The sequence below is a fragment of the Bubalus kerabau genome, chromosome 17 (assembly GCF_029407905.1).
Source record: "Bubalus kerabau isolate K-KA32 ecotype Philippines breed swamp buffalo chromosome 17, PCC_UOA_SB_1v2, whole genome shotgun sequence".
Classification (NCBI taxonomy): domain Eukaryota; kingdom Metazoa; phylum Chordata; class Mammalia; order Artiodactyla; family Bovidae; genus Bubalus; species Bubalus kerabau.
The window spans coordinates 7,344,015-7,369,243 of record NC_073640.1 but is presented as its reverse complement, the minus strand read 5'-3'; the positions used below and the strand labels follow the sequence as shown (position 1 = coordinate 7,369,243).

General features: G+C 40.1%; 1 protein-coding gene across 1 annotated transcript in view; it reads left to right on the top strand.

The window, feature by feature from the left end:
- Positions 1-25,229, top strand: part of LOC129632100 (uncharacterized) — a 200,581-nt gene that overhangs the window by 145,662 nt on the left and 29,690 nt on the right. Inside the window, exons 3-4 of the mRNA XM_055553526.1 lie at positions 15,949-16,019; positions 21,009-21,109. Of these exons, the coding sequence (XP_055409501.1) occupies positions 15,949-16,019; positions 21,009-21,109 (172 nt within the window). The remainder of the gene's footprint in view (positions 1-15,948; positions 16,020-21,008; positions 21,110-25,229) is intronic.

Genomic DNA, 25,229 nt, shown 5'->3' with positions numbered 1-25,229 from the left:
TGGGATCAAATCCACTCTCTGCGCTGAAAGTGGGATGGGGAAGAGTGGGAGGGAGGCTCAAAAGAACGGGATGTATCTATATATGTAACTGATTTTCACTTCATTGTGCAGCAGAAATCAAAACAAACTTTGTAAAGCAATTATACTTTAATTAAAAAAACACCTTGCAAAAAAACCACAAAAAATTATATTGAAGTTCAAAATTCAATTACAAATGTGTGAGGGCTTCATGTACTCAATGAGACAGTATTTATATCTAAAACAAAGCAAAACATTTACTTAAACCTGTGCCCCTCTAACCACTGGACCACCAGCAAAGTCCCCCCTGTATTAGAAATTTAAACTGATGAATCTTTAAAATATAGTTCACTGATTTATTAAAAATAATAAAATGAACCTAGAATGTGATAACATAAATATATATTTTGTAAAAATAATTATATTTCAAAAATGTTTAAAAAATGGAAGAATGGCATTGTTTTAATTTTTGAAGATTTCTTTAAAGACTGGGCGAATAGAAAATAGCTTGATTTCTGTATATCTATTTCTACTTTCATTCAGTTGCAACCTGTTTTGGTTGAAGTATGTGAAGAAAAACTGGTCTTGGACAGGTACATAGTTGGAATGGAGAATTTTAACAGCCTTTTCAGATAATTGTGCTCATTCTTCTTCAACACTGTACCCAGACTTGACAGCTGGTAATTTCCTGAGGGCTGGTTGTAGTGTGGAATCTGAAAACATATTTGCTAATGTTTTGTACCTGGTTCTGTTACAGGAAGGGGGACCCCTTCCAGGGCCCGAAACTGCGCTCTTGTCTAACACTAGGAAATGAATTATCCAAGGAGACACATGTGCTGACAAAGCAAGAGATTTTATTTGGGAAAGGGCACCGGGGTGGAGAGCAGTAGGGTAAGGGAACCCAGGAGAACTGCTCTGCCGCGTGGCTCGCAGTCTCGGGTTTTATGGTGATGGGATTAGTTTCCAGGTTGTCCTTAGCCGATCATTCTGACTCAGAGTCCTTCCTGGTGGTGCACGCCTTGTTCAGCCAAGATGGATGTCAGTGAGAAGGATTCTGGGAGGTGGTGGGACATGTGGTGTCTCCTTTTGACCTTTCTGGAACTCTTCTGGTTGGCGGTGGCTTATTAGTTCTGTGTTCCTTAGCAGGACCTCCTGTTGTAAAACAACTCATGCAAATGGTTACTATGGTGCCTGGCCAGGGTGGGCCGTTCCAGTCAGTGTGTTTCCCCTAACAGTTCTGTTAGAACTCACTGCTCTGTCCTGTGAAGCATCTTTTACTCATGGATAATTTTGTACCACAACATATTAGACATTTGGGAAATATTGACTTACTCCCAAGTTTTGGCCCAATACATGCAATAGCAAAAAAAATCACATTTATTAATGTTATGGGCATTCTCTTCAGAAAGTCTTTACTTTTTCAGAAAGATATCAAGCTTCTGGTAGCAGATACAAGTTTTCTAAGTTTTTGTTTTTTTTGCTAGAGAGCTCAAATTGGTAGTAGCTACTGTTAGTGTTCATTTTCAAGAGAATTTCTGCTAAATATTTAGTCTGTTGGGTGTTCTTTAAAAAGGCAGGGAAGTGGGATGTGCTTCATGAAAAATGAAGCTACTTCAGCTTGCAATGCAATCACACAAGTGCTATTCTCAAAACAACCATTGTACTTGAGCAGGTAACACAAGTGCTTTGGTATGCAATTCCCCTTTGTCATAGCATTATTAAAATTAGTAATAGAAGTAGTCAAGGATCAAGATTGAAAACAGCCTGACTTTACTAAATAAAGTTTATTTCATCACTAATGACATTCTTAAGTGAAGCATAATTTCTTTTATTTTACCTGAAGTGTGTGGCCTTGAAAAATACAGTGATTGTTACTATTCCTGGCTGTCACTGGCTTGACTGGTGCTAAACCTCCTGCAGTTTTACCACCATTGTTTCTGCACAATAGATGCAAATAGCAACATAGTGAAAAGTCAGTGAACATTGTTATTATGAAAAAGACTTTGACCTCTAAACGCAAGGACCCCACATCATGGGGACCCCACAGACAACAGCTGAGAATGTAAGGGTGGCTCTGTGTGATCACAGACACCTCTCCTCACTATGGATTGCGGTACTTTCACAGTGTTGGGGACATAGTAAGAGGGGTACTGCAAACACGTATGTTCCCATGGTTACATAAATTACCTGTGTATCTGGTATCAGACACAAGCAGGGCTTCTGGACTGCAGAGAGTTACAGAGGAATTGACAGAGGAGAAACAGCCACCTCTTCATTCCAGCCAGTGCTGCCCTACAGAAACGCCAGCCAGTGTGGTCACATCTGCTTCTGAAGCGACATCAGAAATTTGTCTTCTATGTACAACATTTTGATTTTTCAGACTGTGCCAGCTGATGAAGCATTTGAACCAAAATCACTAGCAAAGGGAAAACAAAACGTTTCATCCTGGATTTGGTCTGCAGCCAGTCTCTACAGTACATGGGCAGCAACTACTTCGAGAGTAAAGGAATCAAGTTAAGAGTGACCAGATAGGAGGGTCAGCCGTTCACAGCCCCCTGTGTAGGTTGTGATGGTGCTTGCTGGGATTAGGTCCTCTCAATCCTCGACTGTTACAGATAGAGGAGAGAGTTGTCATGCAAAATGCATCACTTTGTCTTCAGCTCAGGTCTTAGTCATTTTAGGTATCGGATCCAGTTGTGGTAGTGCTGTGTTACAGGGGTTTTCCTTGTGAGTCAGGGCAGAAAAATCCAACCGAAAGAGTGAGAGATGCTGAAGAGCAACTGTGGGTACACTGTGATAATTTCAGATGAAGTCAGACATCTAGAATGTAAAGAATGCTGGGGATGACCATCATAGAGAAGCTAAAAAAGTTAGCACCAACTTGTGTCTTATATTTATTAGATTTATCTACCTACAACCACTAACCTCATAAATGATCTGTGATTCTTTAAAAAATATTGTTCTAACATTTCATAGGCCATTTGGGTCTCAGGCAATTGAACTGATAGGATAGTCATGAAAACTAGTCATTAAGAAAAGTATTTGGATACAAATAAACTGATCATATTATAGAATTTTTTTTTTGTTTGTTAAATTCACATTTGGTAGTAAACATTCTTGATGTTCAGATCACCATGTGTGGTGCCCTGAGGCTAAAATGTTGATCAAGATACAGATTTTTTCCTGCTCAGAATTTACCCTGATGAGTGATAGAAATGCAGAGCAGCCTGTGGCAAGTGCTTCATGGTAGCCTATACGAAAGTGGGGCATCAGGCCTGTGCTGTTCTAGACTTCAGGGAAAGAGAAATGAACAAGATGGCAAATGTCCCTGACCTCAAGGAGCTTATATTCTAGTATCTTCTGGAGTAAAAAGATAAGTAGCATGAAAACAGAGGAGGTGGTGAACGTGACACCACTGGAAGGATCAGAGATTTTAAGCAAAACGTGGCGTTGGAGCCCAAAGCTGTGACACAGGTAACTTTCACAGGTAGAAAAAAGGAGTTGCAGGAGAGGAGAGACCTTTTTTTATCGAGTTGCACTTGATGTACAGTATTACATTAGTTTCAGGTGTGCAACATAGTGATGAGATAATTTTGTACACCATAAAATGATCACCACGATAAGTCTGGTTACCATCTGTCACCATACAGAGTTATTATAGTAGTATTGACTGTATTCTGAATGTCAGAACAACACTGGCAAAGTATGAAAGTCTGAGGTACCTCCAGAAAATTGTAAGGGGGACATGGTGGCTGGAGAATTAACCATGTTAGCTTTCCAGACTGCAGCACAATGTTATTTTTTATGTAAAAAACTGAGACCGTAGATTGCATGTTACTGAGTTTGCAAGCTCAGATTTCTGAATTCTAAATTATATAAGCCATGACAATAAAATTACATTTGTGAAAGCATTCAGCTCAATGTGAGAATATACTAGCAACTCAATAACTATCAATTGATACTGCAAGTTTTAAAGCAGTATTAGTCAGCCTTTGCCAAGGTTTTGGTTTGATAATAAAATGTCAGTAATTTAGAACCAACATAGATTTATATTTTTTGTTCTTGCTGCATTCTAGCTGCAGTGTCTGCAGCTTAGTTGTGCCTTTGCTGTATTTATCTTTTTCTAGTCAGGATCCAGGGTAAAACGGGCATGGTGTGCACAGAGCATAGCAGCAAAGTATCAGTGGACAAAAGATCAAGGACTCTAAAGCCTTCTTATTGGATGTGGTATACATGACTTCATTATGTTCTGTTGGCTAATATGGGTCACATGACCAAGCCTGTCCATTATGGAACAAAGGAGGCACTGTAAGTCCCCTGGCACGGCTTAGGCATGTGGGCAAGTAACTAACTGAGAACAGTAATACTATCTGTTGCAATTATTCTCTTGTTTTTCCCCAGTGTAGGTTGAGTTTTGGGGTATATGGAATATCGGGTGGGCAGAGTTACTTTACTGAAGTCTAATTTAGAAGCAAACTCCTAGAATTTTGTATCAGTTCAGTTCAGTTGCTCAGATCAGATCAGATCAGATCAGTCGCTCAGTCTTGTCCGACTCTTTGCGACCCCATGAATCGCAGCACACCAGGCCTCCCTGTCCATCACCAACTCCCGGAGTTCACTGAGACTCACATCCATCGAGTCAGTGATGCCATCCAGCCATCTCATCCTCTGTCGTCCCCTTCTCCTCCTGCCCCCAGTACCTCCCAGCATCAGAGTCTTTTCCAATGAGTCAACTCTTCGCATGAGGAGGCCAAAGTACTGAAGTTTCAGCTTTAGCATCATTCCTTCCAAAGAAATCCCAGGGCTGATCTCCTTCAGAATGGACTGGTTGGATCTCCTTGCAGTCCAAGGGACTCTCAAGAGTCTTCTCCAACACCACAGTTCAAAAGCATCAATTCTTCGGCACTCAGCTTTCTTCACAGTCCAACTCTCACTTGCATACATGACCACAGGAAAAACCATAGCCTTGACTAGACAGATCTTTGTTGGCAAAGTAATGTCTCTGCTTTTGAATATGCTATCTAGGTTGGTCATAACTTTCCTTCCAAGGAGTAAGCGTCTTAATTTCATGGCTGCAGTCACCATCTGCAGTGATTTTGGAGCCCAGAAAAATAAAGTCTGACACTATTTCCACTGTTTCCCCATCTATTTCCCATGAAGTGATGGGACCGGATGCCATGATCTTCGTTTTCTGAATGTTGAGCTTTAAGCCAACTTTTTCACTCTCCACTTTCACTTTCATCAAGAGGCTTTTTAGTTCCTCTTCACTTTCTGCCATAAGAGTGGTGTCATCTGTATATCTGAGGTTATTGCTATTTCTCCTGGCAATCTTGATTCCAGCTTGTGTTTCTTCCAGTCCAGTGTTTCTCATGATGTACTCTGCATATAAGTTAAATAAACAGGGTGACAATATACAGCCTTGACGAACTCCTTTTCCTATTTGGAAGCAGTCTGTTGTTCCATGTCCATTTCTAACTGTTGCTTCCTGACCTGCATACAGATTTCTCAAGAGGCAGGTCAGGTGGTCTGGTATTCCCATCTCTTTCGGAATTTTCCACAGTTTATTGTGATCCACACAGTCAAAGGCTTCGGCATAGTCAATAAAGCAGAAGTTGATGTTTTTTTGGAACTCTCTTGCTTTTTTGATGATCCAGCGGATGTTGGCAATTTGGTCTCTGGTTCCTCTGCCTTTTCTAAAACCAGCTTGAACATCAGGAAGTTCACGGTTCACGTATTGCTGAAGCCTGGCTTGGAGAATTTTGAGCATTACTTTACTAGCGTGTGAGATGAGTGCAATTGTGCAGTAGTTTGAGTATTCTTTGGCATTGACTTTCTTTGGGATTGGAATGAACCCTGACCTTTTCCAGTCCTGTGGCCACTGCTGAGTTTTCCAAATTTGCTGGCATATTGAGTGCAGCACTTTCACAGCATCATCTTTCAGGATTTGAAATAGCTCAACTGGAATTCCATCACCTCCACTAGCTTTGTTCATAGTGATACTTTCTAAGGCCCACTTGACTTCACATTCCAGGATGTCTGGCTCTAGGTCAGTGATCACACCATCGTGATTATCTGGGTCGTGAAGATCTTTTTTGTACAGTTCTTCTGTGTATTCTTGCCATCTCTTCTTAATATCTTCTGCTTCTGTTAGGTCCATACCATTTCTGTCCTTTATCGAGCCCACCTTTGCATGAAATGTTCCTTTGGTATCTCTAATTTTCTTGAAGAGATCTCTAGTCTTTCCCATTCCGTTGTTTTCCTCTATTTCTTTGCATTGATCGCTGAAGAAGGCTTTCTTATCTCTTCTTGCTATTCTTTGGAATTCTGCATTCAGATGCTTATATCTTTCTTTTTCTCTTTTGCTTTTCACTTCTCTTCTTTTCACAGCTATTTGTAAGGCCTCCCCAGACAGCCATTTTGCTTTTTTTCATTTCTTTTCCATGGGGATGGTCTTGATCCCTGTCTCCTGTACAATGTCACGAACCTCATTCCATAGTTCATCAGGCACTCTGTCAGATCTAGGCCCTTAAATCTATTTCTCACTTCCACTGTGTAATCATAAGGGATTTGATTTAGGTCATACCTGAATGGTCTAGTGGTTTTCCCTACTTTCTTCAATTTCAGTCTGAATTTGGCAATAAGGAGTTCATGGTCTGAGCCACAGTCAGCTCCTGGTCTTGTTTTTGCTGACTGTATAGAGCTTCTCCATCTTTGGCTGCAAAGAATATAATCAATTTGATTTCGGTGTTGACCATCTGGTGATGTCCATGTATAGAGTCTTCTCTTGTGTTGTTGGAAGAGGGTATGTGTTATGGCCAGTGCATTTTCTTGGCAAAACTCTATTAGTCTTTGCCCTGCTTCATTCCATATTCCAAGGCTAAATTTGCCTGTCACTCCAGGTGTTTCTTGACTTCCTACTTTTGCATTCCAGTCCCCTATAATGAAAAGGACATCTTTTTTGGGTGTTAGTTCTAAAAGGTCTTGTAGGTCTCCATAGAACCGTTCAACTTCAGCTTCTTCAGCATTACTGGCTGGGGCATAGACTTGGATTACTGTGATGTTGAATGGTTTGCCTTGGAAATGAACAGAGATCATTTTGTTGTTTTTGAGATTGCATCCAGGTACTGCATTTCGGACTCTTTTGTTGACCATGATGGCTACTCCATTTCTTCTGAGGGATTCCTGCCCGCAGTAGTAGATATAATGGTCATCTGAGTTAAATTCACCCATTCCAGTCCATTTCAGGTCATTGATTCCTAGAATGTCAACATTCAGTCTTGCCATCTCTTGTTTGAACACTTCCAATTTGCCTTGATTCACGGACCTGACATTCCATGTTCCTATGCAATATTGCTCTTTGCAGCATCGGACCTTGCTTCTATCACCAGTCACATCCACAGCTGGGTATTCTTTTTGCTCTGGCTCCATCCCTTCATTCTTTCAGTCATGTCCAACTCTTTGCAACCCCATGGACTGTAGTACGCCAGGCCTCCCTGTCCATCACCAACACCCGGAGTTTACTCAAACTGATGTCCATTGAGTCAGTGATGCCATCCAAGCATCTCATCCTCTGTCATCCCCTTCTCCTCCCGCCTTCAATCTTTCCCAGCATCAGGGTCCTTTCAAATGAGTCAGTTCTTTGCATCAGGTAAAACCTAAGGAAATTAGTTGTCATAGTTCTTGGCCCAGTTCCAGAGACAATTGTCTTGAAGTTTTATACAGTCTGGCTGGTTATACAGGCTGTAATTTGTTCATGAATTCAGAAAAGTATGAAGCCTATGAAAGATCCAGTTTGGGAATGTTTCTATCACTTGGTAAAATTCTTCTAATAGAGATGTGAGCATCTTTAATACATTTTTATAGACTTAACCAAGAAGCATTTCTCATACTTGTCCAAGAGCACAAAATACATACCTTCTCTGAGCTAGAAGCCCACAAGGTCATTCTCCATTCTAAGCCTGAATAAAAACTGCTCTGGAGCATTTAAAACTCCAATAGTGAAATTTATCTAGCAGTACTAAGCATTGTTCTCGCTTTTTAAAAGTTTTCAGATTTCTGTGGTCCAGGCATTAAGGACAAATTCTCAATCTCTGTTTCTTTCCCAAGGATGTAGGAGGGTCTGGGCAGAGCTCCATTTGTTACCCACAACTCTTCTCTTTAGTTCAGTTCAGTTCAGTTCAGTTCAGTCACTCAGTCGTGTCCGACTCTGCGACCCCATGAACTGCAGCATGCCAGTCCTCCCTTTCCATCACCAACTCCTAGAGTTCACCCAAACCTTAGTACAAGGAAGCATTTACTGACATAAGGGCAGCATTTCAAAATCTTGGGATTAGCCTCTCATCCTACCCCATCCCTTGTTTGATACTGGACAGTGAAACTCAACCATCGACTTAGAACAATGAGTATCTTTCTGGTCTTAAATTAGGTGTTGCTCTTCCAGAGTTGCCATTCCTAAAATGCCATTTACAGCATGTGGTAAGACGAAATTTAGGGGGGAACCTAGTCACTCAAGAAGCAGATCTCTGTGTTTATTTTTAAAACTCTTCTGCAGAAATGAAGACTGCTTGCATCTGCTTTATAGCACCACAACATCCTTTTGGAATGCTTAGCGCCCATAAACTCTGCGTGAAACTGTTCTGGTTCCTCTGGTAATGTTAAGATTCTTTTGATGAAGTATAATATGAATAATTAAATAGCAGTGTCTGCTGCACCCCCTCCCTAACTTAGGGATTTGCAAGTTGATGTAATATTTCTATATCATACAGTAGATTTTAATTAAAATCAGAATGCTGTGTAAGATTGAGCAAATTGTGTTCCATTTGAAGAATTAAAGAATTACTCAGGCTTGCCAGCATGATCTAAAATTCTAATTCTAAACTGTGCTACAAATGCCAGATGCACAGGATTCTTACTGTCCATCAAATACCACCTGGAAGTATTTATCACAGCAGAAGGAGCAAACCTGTAATATCCTTTCTGGAGGGAGACTTTTATTAAAATTGGCTTCCTTTGATAATGTCCACATTTATAATAAATGGGCTCCATGAAAGGTCCTTAACTCTAATCAGGAATGCAGAACTGATTACAGTGTTTTCACGACCATATGAAAGATAAAACCCTCAAAAGATTTTGCTTCAGTGGTAAATCAACTCTTTATACACCAAAGAGAAACATAGAGGCAAGTAGAAATTTGCTGAAATAGCCTATTTGTCATCAAACAACTCGAAAGAAAGAGTTCAAAAATATTTCCTCCTCCTGGAAGAATACCAGTTGATTTGGGCCATGAAGTCCTTTTATGAAGTTTGGGAAGAGAAGAGCACCTAAGAGTTTGTTAGTGGAAACTCTTGTCTTTTCATGGTTTTCATCTTCTATATTTCAGTAGCAGTTTGAAATGATATCAGTGTTTGTATGGATTTATAAAAAAAAAAAAAAGATCGTGCCCAAAATGATGTCTTGAACATGGAAGGAAGTTTGATACTTCGTCTCCTTTACTGAGAGTGGAGCCTACCTAATTCATAGCCTAAAACTGAGATTCTGACCTTATTAAAAAAAAAAGTTTTTTTTTTTTAAAGTAAGAGAGAGGCAGAAGAGGTGAGTAAGAGGGCAATGTGACTGCAGAAACATGGTCAGAAAGGTGCAAGGTTGTTGTCTTTGAAGATGGCACACAGGGGAGTCAGGAACCACACAGGGGCTGTGCTCAGCCTCTGGAAGCTGTGAAAGGCAAATGGATTCTCCTCTGCAACCTCCAAAAAGAAACCCAGCTCTCCCTGCATGTTGATTCTAGCCCAGTGAAGCTCATGTTGAAATTCTAACCTACAAAGCTTGTAAGATAATAAATTTGTGTTGTTTTCATTCAGTAAGTTTTTTGTGATCTGTTACAGCAGCAATAGAAAACTCAAGAAGCTAATGATTTAGCTCAACAATTGATATGTACCTTTCTGCTTTCCACTCAGTGAAACAAGACTACAGCTATACTACTATTTTTAGTTCCTTCTTGAGTGCAGGGACTTGGTTTCTTTATGTCCACTTGCCATATGTATTCTGCTTTCCACTTAATCTGTACAGTAGATTTCTCCTCTGCCATCTCCTGCCTTAACATTTTCTATTCAAGCATTACCTTTGGTTTGGTCCAGAATTACTTTATTTTCTTTGTGCAGGATATCACACAATCGGGTTGATTGAATTCACTGAGCTCCTCAGATGAACAGTATCATTATTGGCCTTTTTTTCCCCATTCCTTTTTTTTTGGCATTGTTACTCTTTATTTATTTATTTGGCTTCACTGGGTCTTAGTTCTTGGCATGCGAACTCTTAGCTGTGGCACTTAATTCCCTCACCAGGGATTGAACCCAGACCCCGTGAAACTGGGAGTTTGGCGTGTTAGCCCTGAACCACCAGTTCCATTCTTCTTCCTCTGCCTCATGCCCACAGTTCATCATCTGTGGTCCTTCTAAAATGTATATATTGTGTTGTGTTGCTTTAAAAATATATGTAAATTGTATCATAGTTTAGGTCTCATCCTGTATCTTGCTTGCTTGACTCAAATTGTGTATCTGCGATCTGTCTTAACAAATGTAGGTTTATTTTATTGCTTTTACTGCTCTATGGTATTTTGCTTTATGATTTTGGCACATTTCATTTTCCATCCTACTTTGATGGACATTTAGTTTGTCTCCAACTTCTAGTTATTAGAAACAAGGGTGGAAAGCATGGAGTTGTATGCTATGCTATGCTAAGCCACTTCAGTTGTGTCCAACTCTGTGTGACCCCATAGACGGTAGCCTACCAGGCTCCCCCGTCCCTGGGATTCTCCAGGCAAGAACACTGGAGTGGGTTGCCATTTCCTTCTCCAATGCATGAAAGTGAAAAGTGAAAGTGAAGTCGCTCAGTCGTGTCCAACTCCTCACGACCCCATGGACTGCAGCCCACCAGGCTCCTCCATCCATGGGATTTTCCAGGCAAGAGTACTGGAGTGGGGTGCCATTGCCTTCTCCGATGGAGTTGTATACATACAGGCATTTTCAGTTTTGTCAGATGCTGCCACTGTCTTTTACAGAATCTTACCCACTTACTTCCCAGCAAACAGTGTGCAAGGATGTTTATTTCCAAAGCCTCCCGTAGTATTAAGTGTTGCTTAAACTATGTTGCAGGAAGTGAGATTTCAGTATTTTCATTTCATTGATTATCACTGAGGTTTTGACCACGTCTTGCTATACCTGTCACTTGTGTGTGTATGTGTGTGTGTTTTTTCCTGTGAAATGTGTGTTCACGTTCTCAGCCCATCCTCCAGTATTGCGTTTTGTTGTTGTTGTTGATTTTTAGGATGTTTTTATGTAGTTTAATCCTTCTTAGTTGGACACATTATAATGTCTTCTCAAGGCCTGGTAATTTTAGTTTGGTTGTGTCTGTGACGTTCTTCATTATAAAATACTGCTGACTTTAACTTAGTTAAATCTATGAGTTTTTCTATTGTACTTCATTTTTTCCTTTATATTTGTATAAGAAATCTGCTCTTACCCTATTAACATCATAAAATTTTTACTCTGTAGTTTCTTCTAATCTTTCCAAGTTTCACTTTTCACACTAATAGGTTTCATCTATCTGAAATATTTTTTACATATTGTATGAGCAGGGATTTAATTTTCTCCCCAAATGATGAAATCCTTCTATACTATTTTTCATAGAGTAAGTTGTAGTGAACTAAGCCCTTTATTTGTTTCTATCAATCTTTTGTTTTCTGTTCTCTTTTAATTACTATGACATTTCAAGTTTCCTTTGTTTGATTTTGATATTTTTGAGCTATTTTCAGACCTTCACTGGTATAATCATTTCTCAGTGTAATGTACACTAGCAGTATGTCAAGTGTCCCACAAAATGCAATTGGATTTTGTTTGCAATTGCATTCAATTTTAGATTAACTAGATTCTCTAAATTAACCCACACATTATCTTTATAGTGTGGAGTCTTTGCCACATAAACATGGAATATCCTTACATTTATTAACATGTCTTTTATGTCTTTTAATAAAGTTTCAGAATGTACTTCATAAATATTTTACACAATGCTAGTTATTTTCTCAGTGTTTTAAAATAAATTCTATTGTTATTTTTTTCATTACATTTCCTCATTTACTTTTGGTGGTGGTGTTCAGGATGAACTATTCTGTTACAATGTCTTGATTCCCTAGTAGGAAAAGACCCAGACCTCAGTGGGATGATGTTGTCTCCAAAGAAATAGAATATTTCCTTTTGAAAAGACTTACATGTTGATTGGCCATCCTGGATAACTATATTCAAATTGGTGTGTGTCACTCCTAAAAATATATAAACTGAGTGTTCTCTTTCTATTGAAATAGAATCTTATCTCCATCTCTTCTCACTCTAGGCTGTAAGTAAATTGCTGACTCTGCAGGAGTCACTACCACTAAAAAATGATGGGGAGAGATATCCTGTTCTTATGTGGATTTGGGGAAAGTTTGATAAAACTCTTCCATAGGACTCCTTAGTTCAGTAAGGTGACTTTTGTGAAAGAATGCTTATCACTGTTTTGATTTTTCATGATCCTCGTTAAATTTTCCACTTCTTGGGTCAATTTTGAATGTTCATTTTTTTAATCCATTTAACCTGTATTTTCAAATTTACTGTCAGTTGAAAAAGAAGTGCTCTTTTATTTTCTGAAACACATGGGTTTTTTAAGCTATGTATTCTCATTGATTTCAAATTTTATCGTGGTCTGATCCAATAATACAGTTTTTATAATTCAGTTCTTTAAAATAGTTGAGAATTCTTTTATGATCTCTACATAGTCATGTTTTTAATGTATGTTTGATGCAAGTGCATTTTCTCTCTTTTTTTAACTTTTGTATTGGGAAATAGCTGATTAACAATGTTGTAATAGGATGGTGCAAAAGTAATTGCAGTTTTGCATTGTTGAACTTTGCCAGTTGATATTAGAATACATTCTTAAATGTGGTTATGTTATACATCATTTTAATGCACATTTCTCACTTTGTACTTTTGCTATTGACTTCTTGCTATTTATTTTACATTTATTTTAGACAGAAATGATGTTAGCAGATTTGAGTGTTTTTTTAATTTGAGTTCAAAATGAGTCATAAAGCAGCAGAGATAACTCGCAACATCAACAACACATTTGGCCCAGGAACTGCTAATGAACATATGGTGCAGTGATGGGTCAAGAAGTTTCGCAAGGGACATGAGCCTTGAAGATGGAGAGTATAGTGGTCAGCCATCAGAAGTTGACAACGACCAACTGAAAGCCATTATCAAGGCTGATCATCTTACAACTAACCACATGAGAAGTTGTTGAAGAACTCAATGTCGGCCATTCTATGGTCATGTGGCATTTCAGCCAAATTGGAAAGGTGAGAAAGCTTGATAAGTGGGTGCCATATGAGCTGGCGAGAATGGAAAAAAAAATCATTGCTTTGAAGTGTTGTCTTTACTTATTCTGTGCAACAATGAAGAACTATTTCTCGATCAGATCGTGATGTGTGAAGATAAGTGGACTTTATATGACAACTGGCGGCAACCAGCTCAGTGGTTGGACTGAGAAGAAGCTCCAAAGCACTTCCCAAAGCCAAACTTATACCAAAAAAGATCATGGTCACTGTTTGATGATCTGCTGCCCATCTGATCCATTACAGCTTTCTGAATTCCAACGAAACCATTGCATCTGAAAAGTGTGCTCAGCAAATCAATGAGAACAGAAAACTGCAGCACCTGCAGCCGGCCTTGGTCAACAGAAAGGGCCTGTCTGCATCCTCACCTGACTTCTCACCAGCCGATTACCCCTCCTTCACGCATCTGGACAACATTTTGCAGGCGAAAATGCTTCCACAGCCAGCAGGAGGCAGAAAATGCTTTCTAAGAGTTCATTGAATCTGAAGCATGGATTTTTATGCTACAGAAATAAATTCCCACATTTTTTCTCATGGGCAAAAATGTGTTGATTTTAATGGTGAATGGTTCCTATTTTGATTCATAAAGATGTGTTTGAGCCTAGTTATAATGATTTAAACGTCATGGTCTGAAACCACAATTACTTTTTCACTAACCTAATAGTTTCAGGTGAACAGTGAAGGAACTCAGCCATACCTGTATATGTATCCATTCTCCCCCAAACTCCCCTCCCATCCAGGCTGCCACAAAATACTGAGCAGAGTTCAAGTGCATTTTCTATTGTAGTACAAAATCCCACTTTTAAAATCATATTATTGAAATGTTATTGTTGCATATTTTTATCTGCATATCTCAAAAGTTTCTGAAAGGAGTGTATTAATATCTCAAAATTATAGGTTTTTTTCTGTATCCTTTTAATTTTTGCTCTATTTCAAAGCTATAACATGACTTTTATGTACATGACACTTAAAATGATGTCTCATTGCATAACATGGGAGAGGGAAAAGGCTAATGTGTGGTCATAAAAAGGGTTGGGTGATGGGGAAAATATGACAGCGTCATCATTGGTTTAGTATATGAGTGTATATCAGGCAATATTGTTTGTAAAAGATGTAATAGAATTAGCCTACCTTCAGAAACAGTTAACATTCTGTACAGCATTAATCCTGAAATCCATTTCAAAATTGTATTCATATGAATCATATTCATATTCAAAAGCATATTAAAAAGCAGAAACTTCAGTTTGTCAACAAAAGTCTGTCTAGTCAAAGCTATGGTTTTTCTAGTAGCTATGTACAGATGTGAGAGTTAGAGCACCAAAGAATTGAACTGTGGTGTTGAAGAAGACTCTTGAGAGTCCCATGGACTGCAAGGAGATCAAACCAGTCCATCCTAAAGGAAATCAGTCCTGAATATTAATTGGAAGGACTGATGCTGAAGCTCCAATACTTGGGCCACCTGATGCGAAGAACGAGCTCCTTGGAAAAGACCCTGATGCTGGGAAAGATTGAAGGCAGAAGAAGGGGACAACAAAGGATGAGATGGTTGGATGGCATCACTGACTCAATGGACATGAGTTTGAGCAAGCTCCGGGAGTTGGTGATGGACAGGGAGGCCTGGCGTGCTGCAATCCACAGGGTCACAAAGAGTCGTTCATGACTGAGCTACTGAACGACAACAACAGTGTTGAAGAGAAGAAGGAGAGTGAAAGAAGTCCTAAGGTCTCAGAGCAGGGTTAAAAAAGTACGATTGGAAGGTTAAGAATGTTGAGTATGGCTCTGAATCATCACAGACCCTCTAAAGAGGAGACGAGAGTCTTTTCCAAGTACTATTTTAATTGATAGTGAATTAAAAAATAGCCCTAGTGGTATAAGAAGATGCTTTCCATTTCTAGGCTGCAAAGCCACTCTTGGAAAAAAATCTCTTGCGTCATTTGGTTATTGAATAAAAATAGTTAATAAGCTGTTGCAATAGTGAGCTTATCACTGAAGTGATTCCAATAGATGAAGTCTACACGTGGGGCTGATAAGCTCCACAAATGCTAATCACTTTTCTTGTTTGACTGTTTAATCTTAACCTGTTTTTAATGCTAGGATTAATAGTAGTATAGAAAAGAGGGGAAAAAAACCTTCCCAGGTACTTATAGTCCAAATAGAAAAAAAAGCTTTCCCAAATACTTGTAGTCCCAAGTACTTATAGTCGTTTGTGAAATTAATTTTACAAAGGAAAAGTTGCCAAATGACACAGAAAGGCTGCTTTGACTCTGTCTTAACGCTAACATCAGCTTGTGTGCTATATCCTGGGAGAGCAGGATTGAATAAAGTGGAGGCGGAAGAGCTGCTGTTTGTAAAATCCAGATGGTACAGAGTTCTTTTTAAAAGGGTGGGAACATAACCACCTTCCAAAGGATGAAAGTAAGCAAGTGCCACACGTATTTCTTCAAAAGCTAAATGTTCTCCCTTTTTCCGGTTTGATTTTTCTCAACTTGAAGCTTTTTGTCTTCTTCCAGGAGCCAGAAATCTTGGAAGGCGAAAAAAAAAGTTGCAGTCATCACTGCCAACAATCTGGTTAGCCGGACAGGTGCGTCTGAGGCTCTAAATTCCTGCCTGGGTAGCTGTATAACTGGGGTGCTCCTCTGCCATGGTACTGCTTCTAAGATTGTTTACTTCATTGTAATTCACTTCTGTAAAGTTTTTTAAATTGAGATTCCTCATATAGAAATCTTTTATGTTTTATTGCCTTGATGATGAGCGGAGATTAGCTTTGCATTTGCAAAATTAAATTACTTTCCCAAAGTATTTCTTAATTTTCATGCAGATGCCACTGAAAATTCCAAGAGAGTGAAAAGTTGTTAGCTGCACTTTAAATACCAGAAAATCTCTGTGTGGGAAGGGGAAAGGAAAAGGGTGAAATTACTTTTATTTTAAAATTGAACATAGGGGTGTTCGTTCTTCAGAATACACATCTGGAGAATAAGTACCTAAGGGGAAAACACTCTCGTAGTTCAAATTTTGAACGTTTTAGTGTCAAACTTTTGCATCACTATCATCTACTAAGGAAAAATAAAAGGAATTTTAACATGAGGGGTGAACAGCTGTACTAATGTGAGAACAGCATCCTGGGCTCATTTCAAACTTGTTTCTGAGAATTCAGCTTCCCTCCAAATTTTATTGATGAGTTGGGATCTATTGTGATAGTACCCCTCTGATGTCCTTCCAATTCTGTGTCCCTTTCTCATCTCCAGATCAGCATATCAGCAATTCCATGCTTTACCCCAATACACATTTTTAGGGGGAAGATAAATGTTTTCCTCTTTCCTCTTAGGTTCAGTTATTGAAACCTGTGAGTTAAACTGACACCTGATGAACTGATAAAAAGTTTGTATACACACATGAGCCAACAAGAGAAATAGCTTGCTGGTTAAATGGTTAAAGGGCAAACTTTGTAGGGGAAGGGAAGGGGGAGAAATGGCTTCCATGAAAGGACAGATAGGGTTGTTTAGTAAAGATAAATGGGTTTTTAGGAGAAAAAATGGGAAATAAGTTGATGGTAATATTTGACTGTTACATAGTATATATTATATACTCTAATATTATTATATAATAGAAAAAACTACAGTTTTTTCTGTTTTTCTTTTTTGTCTTCTTCAGGACCTTCCTGTTTTCTGCAGGGTCATAAAATTCTCCTTAGGGGATTTATGGTAGGTTTACTCTTGGTTTCTCCACTTCGAGTAGAAGCTGCCCTGAAGAGGGAATTTAAGGAAGGCAGTCCTCATTTCTAAAAAGTTTCTGTTTTTAGTCAGATAAGAGAACTCTGAAAAGGCTTCACTCTCCATATGTTGAATTTCAAATGTCTTCAGCTTAAAATAATCCTTATACCAACTCTGGAGTTCCAAGTGAGTGCCCACACTTTGAGGAATTCAGGTTTCTAAAGTTGACATTTCAAATGTGCTAAAGTTACTCTATGATCAGTTACAGCATAAAATATAAAGAGAAAGAAGAGAAGTTATTCTTAATCTGCTGAAGCCTGAAAAATTCTCCTAGGGTATCTTCCTAAATGAGTTAGATACATTAAATGGCAAAAAGAAACTTTCATAATTAATAATCTTTAATAACTGATAATCTTTGATGATCTTTTTGATAATTTTTCTCAGTAAATTATCCACACAAATGGTTATTTAATGAGGTACCAAGTTCTGAATAACCCATTTCTCGTTAAACATTTGATCAGTCAGCAAACACTTAAAACACGGTGGGTGACTGACACATTTTAACTTCTGAGTTTGATTTGAACCTCCTGTCACTTGACATTTTCTTAAAAACATCTGGATCAATATCATATGTGGGCAACATGAAGCTTTAAGTAGATTATTTGTGTTATGGTGAGGATTTAATTATTGTGTGCATTTGAATTTTAGCCTTGTTTTTGTCTCTTTTATGGGAAGATGAATAGATTCACTATTCATGCGATAATAAATGAATCTCAGAGTTTTGAAGGGTGAACTTTGTTCATTTATTCAGATTGGACTTATTATAGAGACCGTATTTCTAAATCAGAGTGAAGATCAGTGGCAGAATGAATCAGTGTATGAAATTATCTTTGCATCTATTGAAGAAACAAATCTAATAGGTAAAATGAAGTTCTGCTGGCATTTTGTACATTCATAAGGCAAAATTAATGGCTTTAGGTTTTGTAGTTTTGGTGGGGATTTTTTGATACATATTTATCACAGAAAAACTAGCAATGACATCAAAATAAGTCAGCTTTGTTTTCTTTTCCTTCATCGTTAAAGCTCATGTTATTCTGCACTGGTAGAACTAACAGCCTGAGGATCTCTAATAAGTTAACAAATGTCTCACGCTATTGCAACCTTTGTGTTCTCAAATGCTTTTCTGGGTGGAAGATTAAAGACCCTCTTAACCGTCTTGATATTTAGTTATTAGGGAGTGGTTTGTATAATTATGAGGCTTCCCTGGTGGCTCACATGGTAAAGAATCTGCCTGAAATGTAGGAGACCCTGGTTTGATCCCTGGATCGGAAAGATCCTCTGGAAAAGGGAGTAGCTACCCACTCTAGGATTCATGCCTGGAGAATTCCATGGACAGAGGAGCCTGGCAGGCAACAGTCCATGACTGAACTTCATAGTAAGAATACCATGGTTTAAGTGTCCATTGTTCTGGAGTCCAATGGGCAAAGCATCTAATTGATGTCTCAGCTTTTGAGGTTATATCCTGATTTATCGGTGTGTGCACAAGTCATCTATCTGATGTGTTTGCTGGTCTGTGGCCACAGAAACCAAACCACCTGCTCCCTATACTAGATTGTAAGCTCCATGAAGACATGGAGTCCTCCTGGGCTGTAAGCTCCATGAAGACATGGAGTCCTCCTGGGCCCATATTCCAACACCCAGCAAGTCACACTACCTGAGCGTGCAGTACCTCCTCTCTCTCATTTGAGATTAATTAGCTACTCCAGTTGGAGAAGGTAATCGCACCCCACTCTTGCCTGGAAAATCCCATGGACGGAGGAGCCTGGTAGGCTGCAGTCCATGAGGTCACTAAGAGTCGGGCACGACTGAGTGACTTCACTTTCATTTTTTACTTTCATGCATTGGAGAAGAAAATGGCAACCCACTCCAGTGTTCTTGCCTGGAGAATCCCAGGGACAGCAGAGCTTGATGGGCTGCCGTCTATGGGGTCGCACAGAGTTGGACATGACTGAAGAGACTTAGCAGTAGCAGCAGCAGCAGCAGCAGAAGCAGCCACTCCAGTATTCTTGGGCTTCCCTTCTGGCTCAGCTGGTAAAGAATCCACCTGCAATGAGGAAGACCTGGGTTTGATTCCTAGGTTGAGAAGATCCCCTGGAGAAGGGACAGGCTACACACTCCAGTATTCTGGCCTGGAGAATTCCATGGACTATATGGTCCATGAGGTTGCAAAGAGTCAGACATGACTGAGTGACTTTCACTTTTTATAAGAATTATTAGGAGAAAAAAACCCCAAGAATGTGACCTGTGGCCATGATAGTTAAGAGGTAGTCATTGTGTTGATAGCATAAACACAGCTTATTCTTATTTGCTGCTAGGAAAAGAAAGAGTAGAAATAATGTAACATGCAGAAGCCAATATTTATAAAGATGATGTTTGTAAATTTTAAGTGAAGCTATGATTTATTGTCCTTTGAGGTTTTGAATTGAGACTTAAAATATCTTCCTGTCTTTGCTCCATTCACTAGGCTATATTTTTGCTTAAACTGGATGAGGCAAGAATAACTGAAGAACAGAGTGTGCTGACTGTATGTTTCTGATTCTTGGACATCTGGGGCTTTGTTGACCCTGGAGAGATGTCACCCCACAGGGTCAACCAGTTGCTAGAGATGGAAGGTGCCTCTCGTGTGTGAACAACCCACCCAGATCCTCCCCAGCCCCCATCTCTGTTGAGTTCTTAGGGAGTTCTTACACTGCAGACCACCAGCCACCTGCCCTAAGGACCCCAGGGCTGAGTACCAGACACCTAGGGGCAGCCTGTGTGCTCGGAACCCACTGATGAATCAATTAGCCAGTCCCAAACCTGGTTCCTCTGCCTGCCCTTTCCTTCCCATAGAAACCTGCATAGAGGTTCTTACCCACATCTTCCCCTTACCTCTCTTTCCTCTGGGGGTCCCTCCCCTTCCCCCCTACCCTCCCGTTTGCTCTCCTGTGGTCTGGCACGCCCCCACCCCTCAGGAACTGTGAACAACAAAGTACTTTTCTAAGGCAGTCACCCCCTGATCTGATGGCTTCACCATATACAAATAGTAACATTTCCAAATAATAATATTTAGAACAATTAGGGGCTTCCCCAGTAGCTCAGTGGTAAAGAATCTGCCTGCAGTGCAGGAGCTATAGGAGACACAGGTTTGACCCCTGGGTCAGGAAGATCCCCTGGAAAAGGGCATAGCCACCCACTCCAGTATTCTGGCCTGGAAAATCCCATAGACAGAGGAGCCTAGTAGGCTACAGTCCATGGGATCACAAAGAGTCAGACACGACTGAGCAACTTCACTTTCTTTCACTTTCATTTATCTTTTGGCTGTGCTGGGTCTTCCTTGCTGCACGCAGGCTGTCTCTTGTGGTGAGCGGGGGCTCCTCTCCGGTTGGTGGCGCATGGGCTTCTCATTGCGGTAGCCCCTCCTGTGGTGGAGCGCGGGCTCTGGGGTGTCCTGGCTTCAGTAGTTGCTGCATGTGGGCTCAGTAGCCGTGGTGCATGCACTCAGCTGCTCCATGGCACTGAGCAGTGGGCTCCTCCTGGACTAGGGTTCTAACTGGTATCCCCTGAACTGCAAGGCGGACTCTTAACCACTGGATCAAGGCTGTGTAGTTCTGAGAGCAGACGGCTTTGACTTTGGAGAAGACAGTTAGATGTTCCAGAATCTCATTTAAACTAAGGGGTCTCTCACCCAGCTACCTCCTGACACCTGGTAGAATTCTGAAATGTTAAATTGCACCCCTTCACATCTGAGTTTGGAAATAGTTGAAGGATAGAAACAGGAGTCAGATGAGACAGAGACCAAAATATATCTTTTCCTACAGATAAAACTTCCCACTTCAGATTGCTTGGACTCTGTCGTAGATGGGCTTCCTTGCGCTTCCCTCAGTTTGGCCGAGTGACCCAGCCTGGCACAAGCCGCAGGGTGAGTTTGGATCTCCTAACATACAGCCCTGAAAAGGTGAGGGTGTTGTCTTGTCACTAACTGGGAGGGGTGTCTAGCTCCCTGGATTTGAAGGAAGAGCGTGAGGAATAGGGATGAATGCCCACCACTGTGTTTGTTTCAGCAAAACTGTCTTCTGAGTGGCACCAGGAAACCAACTGAATTCTGACTTTTCCAAACAAGAAATCATATGACTTCGGGAAAACATTTAGCTCATGAATTCCTCTGGTTCCCTTCATGTACAGAGCACATTTACAATGAGTACTCAGGGGACTCTTGATTATTAAGTAATAGACTATTTGCTCAATAAACACTAAATGATAGTTATAGTTACAATTAAGTTCTTTTCCAGCTTTTTTTCAGAATTAAGTTCCTTTCTGTGACATGGTAGTTGTGAAGTAAGAAAAAGAACAGCACTTCCCTTGTGAAGTTGTTTTTGCAGTATTTGTTTACGTTCATAGAAGGATGGCATAAACTTACTAAAACTGTCATCTTTGGACAAAAATAAAGGCCAGTCCATTACCTGTCATGTGAGACACTCTGGAGAAGGGAACACAATTCATGCACATAGTAAACTTAATTTATATTTATTTATTTATACAGATAGGCAGTTTTTATAGAGGGTTATTCCTTATTTCCTCATCATTTTTTTTTGCAGTATATACTTACTAGAGGATTTGTATGAATAAATTAATAGTTTTCCATTGGCTTTTATTGAACTCTCATGCTAAGAGCTGGGTTTCCCAGGTGGTGCTAGTGGTAAAGAACTCGCCTGCCAATGCAGGAGACAGAAGAGATGAAGGTTAGACCCCAGGGTTGGGAAGATCCCCTGGAGGAGGGCATGGCAACCCAGTCCAGTATTCTTGCCTGAAGGATCCCATGGACAGAGGAGCCTGGTGGGCTACAGTCTAAGCGACTTAACATGCACGCATACTGAAAATTAGCATTTTTGAGGCAGTGCTCTGGGCCAGGCCTCTGCTAAGGGGTCTCAGCTTTCCCATGATCTCAGGGAGCAGGCAGATGTCTCTGTTGTCCATAAAGTCCCTGGCAGCTGAGGGACTTGTCCCTGGTCATATGGCTTAGGTGGCAATTAATGGCTCAGATGGTAAAGAATCTGCCCATAGCGCAGGAGACCATGGTTTGATCCCTGGGTCAGGAAGATCCCCTGGAGGAGGAAATGGCAACCCACTCCAGTATTCTTGCCTGGAGAATTTCATGAAGAGAGGAGCCTGGTGGGCTACAGTTGATGGAGTCACAAAGATGTGTACATGACCGAGTGAGTGACACTCACACACAGCTTCTGGAAGTCAGCCCTGACATTGTGCTGAAGGTAAGAGCCAACCCTTGACTGAAATTCACAGTCGGGTCCCAGTCTTATGTTTCTAACTCTTCTTACAAGCTTCTGTCATGCAGTACTTCTTCTTTACACAAGTTAGGTCTGTCTTATGACCTGCTATTTAGATTTTTATTTCATTTCTTTTCAATGGATAGTTCAAAAGTTAAGCCTTTTCTTTCAGGACTAGATCTCAGAGATCTTTTAGAAATCAGAGTTTCTAAAAGGTGCCACATCATCAAGCCCACCTTCAGGACACTTGCTTTTCACACTGAGAATCCTCCTGAAATTGGCAGAAAATAAACCCGCAGCTTCTGTTTGGTGTAAAACTCCCATGATGGCTTAAATCAGTTGTAAGATGACTTCTTAGGGGGACTTCTCCAAGCTAAGCAGATGGCAACTTTAACTGGTCAGAGAAGCATCACTACTTACTGATTAATTTATTCCTCCATGAATCATCTTTTCAGACATCCAAGGGGAGAGAGAGGCCCGATATTCTAACTCAGAGGACTCCAGAATGTTCTACCTGAGAACTGGTGCCTCTTCTCAGGCTCCACTTGGCTTAACAAGCACCACACAGGAAGCCTGCCCACTGAAAACACTTGTTAACGTACATTGGCTGCGGTACTACTGACAAGATTTCTGATGTTATTTAAAATTCTAGTTAATTCCAGGCTGTTATTTCCACACTGAGTGGAATGGGATATCATAATACATGCTCCTCAAACGCTTAATAGCCAACTTGTCGGGAGCTCCATTTGTCTCACATTCTCCCTGGTAAACGAGAAGTAAGCCATGTCGTCGGCATCATCCTGTCTGCCGCCTGCCGCCATCATGGACGCAGGAACCTGGTGGATCGTGCTTTCCCTGAACGCACTGCGGTCAGCACCTGAGCATCTGTGCAGTTCCCACCATCTGCCCAGCGCCTGACTGCGGTGTGCTGGGTGTTCACTCATGGTCTGAGTGCTGTGCGTACAGGTGCACTGTTACTGCAGCTAGGCATACAAAGAGGAATCCCTAGTCTGTTTAAGGCTTGCTCCAATTTTTAGAGAAAATTCTTTGAAGAGAAAGAAATACATACTTATATAGTTAAGGTGTTATTCTCTTTCTGAGCTCACAAAAAAATTGTGATTACAAAAATATAAAATGTCACAACAGAGCATAAAGTGGCTTCCTGTGACTTGTTGGAGAAATTCTAGCTATCTAAATATTCTTTGCACGACCCTGGTGGTCCACTTGCTAAGATATCTGAACCACCAGGGAAGCCCGGGTTTGAGTCTTGTATCTTTCATAATTTATTGATTGATATTGTCATTTTTTGATTATTAACTCTGTTACTTCCATATCTCTGTGGCATGTATTAGTAATGAAATATATAAAATAATAATAGCGAAAATAATGACAATGGACCATATTTCCTCAGCACTTAGTGTCTGTTGGATCCTTCTTTAGCAATTTGCATATCTTACCTCACTTAATCCCTAAACCACTTTATAAACAGGGACTTCTTCTAGTCTTGCTTTCCAGATTTGGAAGCTAAATTTAAAGAGGCAGCAGGCTTAGTATCATTTAAACATGGAGTGACCAGGGGCAGGGATTGAGCCTGGATGTGTTTGATATCCTAATCCATACTCTCAACCACTCACTCTGTGTTTCCTAAGTCTCAGTTTGGTGGTTTAGTTGCTATGTCATGTCCAATTCTTGCAACCCCTTGGACTGGAGCTCGCCAGGCTCCTCTGTCATGGGATTCTCCAGGCAAGAACACTGGAATGGGTTGCCATGCCCTCCTCCAAGGGGTCCTCTCGACCCAGGAATTGAACCCAGGTCTCCTGCTTTGCAGGCAGATTCTGTTCTGACTGAGCTACAAGGGAAACCCCAAGTCTCAGTTTACCCAACCAAAAAACAGAGGTGTGTTGCATTAACATAAGGAATAACTGAAAAGTTATCAAAAAACTAAAGAGCTGACCACAGCGTTTGAGACATATGATAGCTTATGGACTACTAGGTCACGTTTCATTTGGAAATTGGGATTTTTTAAAAAAATTACATTAAGTTCAACTTTTTAGTGCACAGTTCTGTCAGGTGTTTTCATAGTTTCATTGAAAAATAATTGACATTCATCACTGTAAAAGGGGTACAGCATGATGGTTAGATTTACAATACATATATTGTGAAATGAGTTTCTTTCTTTTTTAAAAAAAATCTGGTCACACTGCGTGTTTTGTGGGATCCTGGTTCCTCACCAGAGACTGACCCCACACCCTTGGCAGTGAAAGCACAGATCCCAACCACAGGAACAACAGAGAATTTACAAATATGAATTTCTTTTTCACATTAGTTTTTTCATGTATGATGTCTAGTGTTAGTATTAATAATACATATACTACAGTGTTTTGTATCATAAGAAAATAGTGATGTAGGTACTGACAAATAATTTATTTTATAAACATGATATAAACTCATAGTGGTAAATAATAGTGCATGACTGTAAATGTCTTTTTTTTCTGATTTTCTTAATAATATTTTCTCTAGCTTACTTGAGTGTAAAACTGTAGTAAGTAACACATATAACAAGAAAAGTATGTGTCAGTAGACTGTTCATCGGTAAAGGCCTCTAGTCAATAGTAGTCTATTGGCCACTCAGTTTAGGGGGAGTTAAAACAAATGCAGATAAGCAACTGCATGCAGGTTGGCACCCCTAACCCCACATTAATCAAGGGTCAATTGTATTCCCAGAAACGGAATGGTAGTTCTGTTCTTAATTTTTTG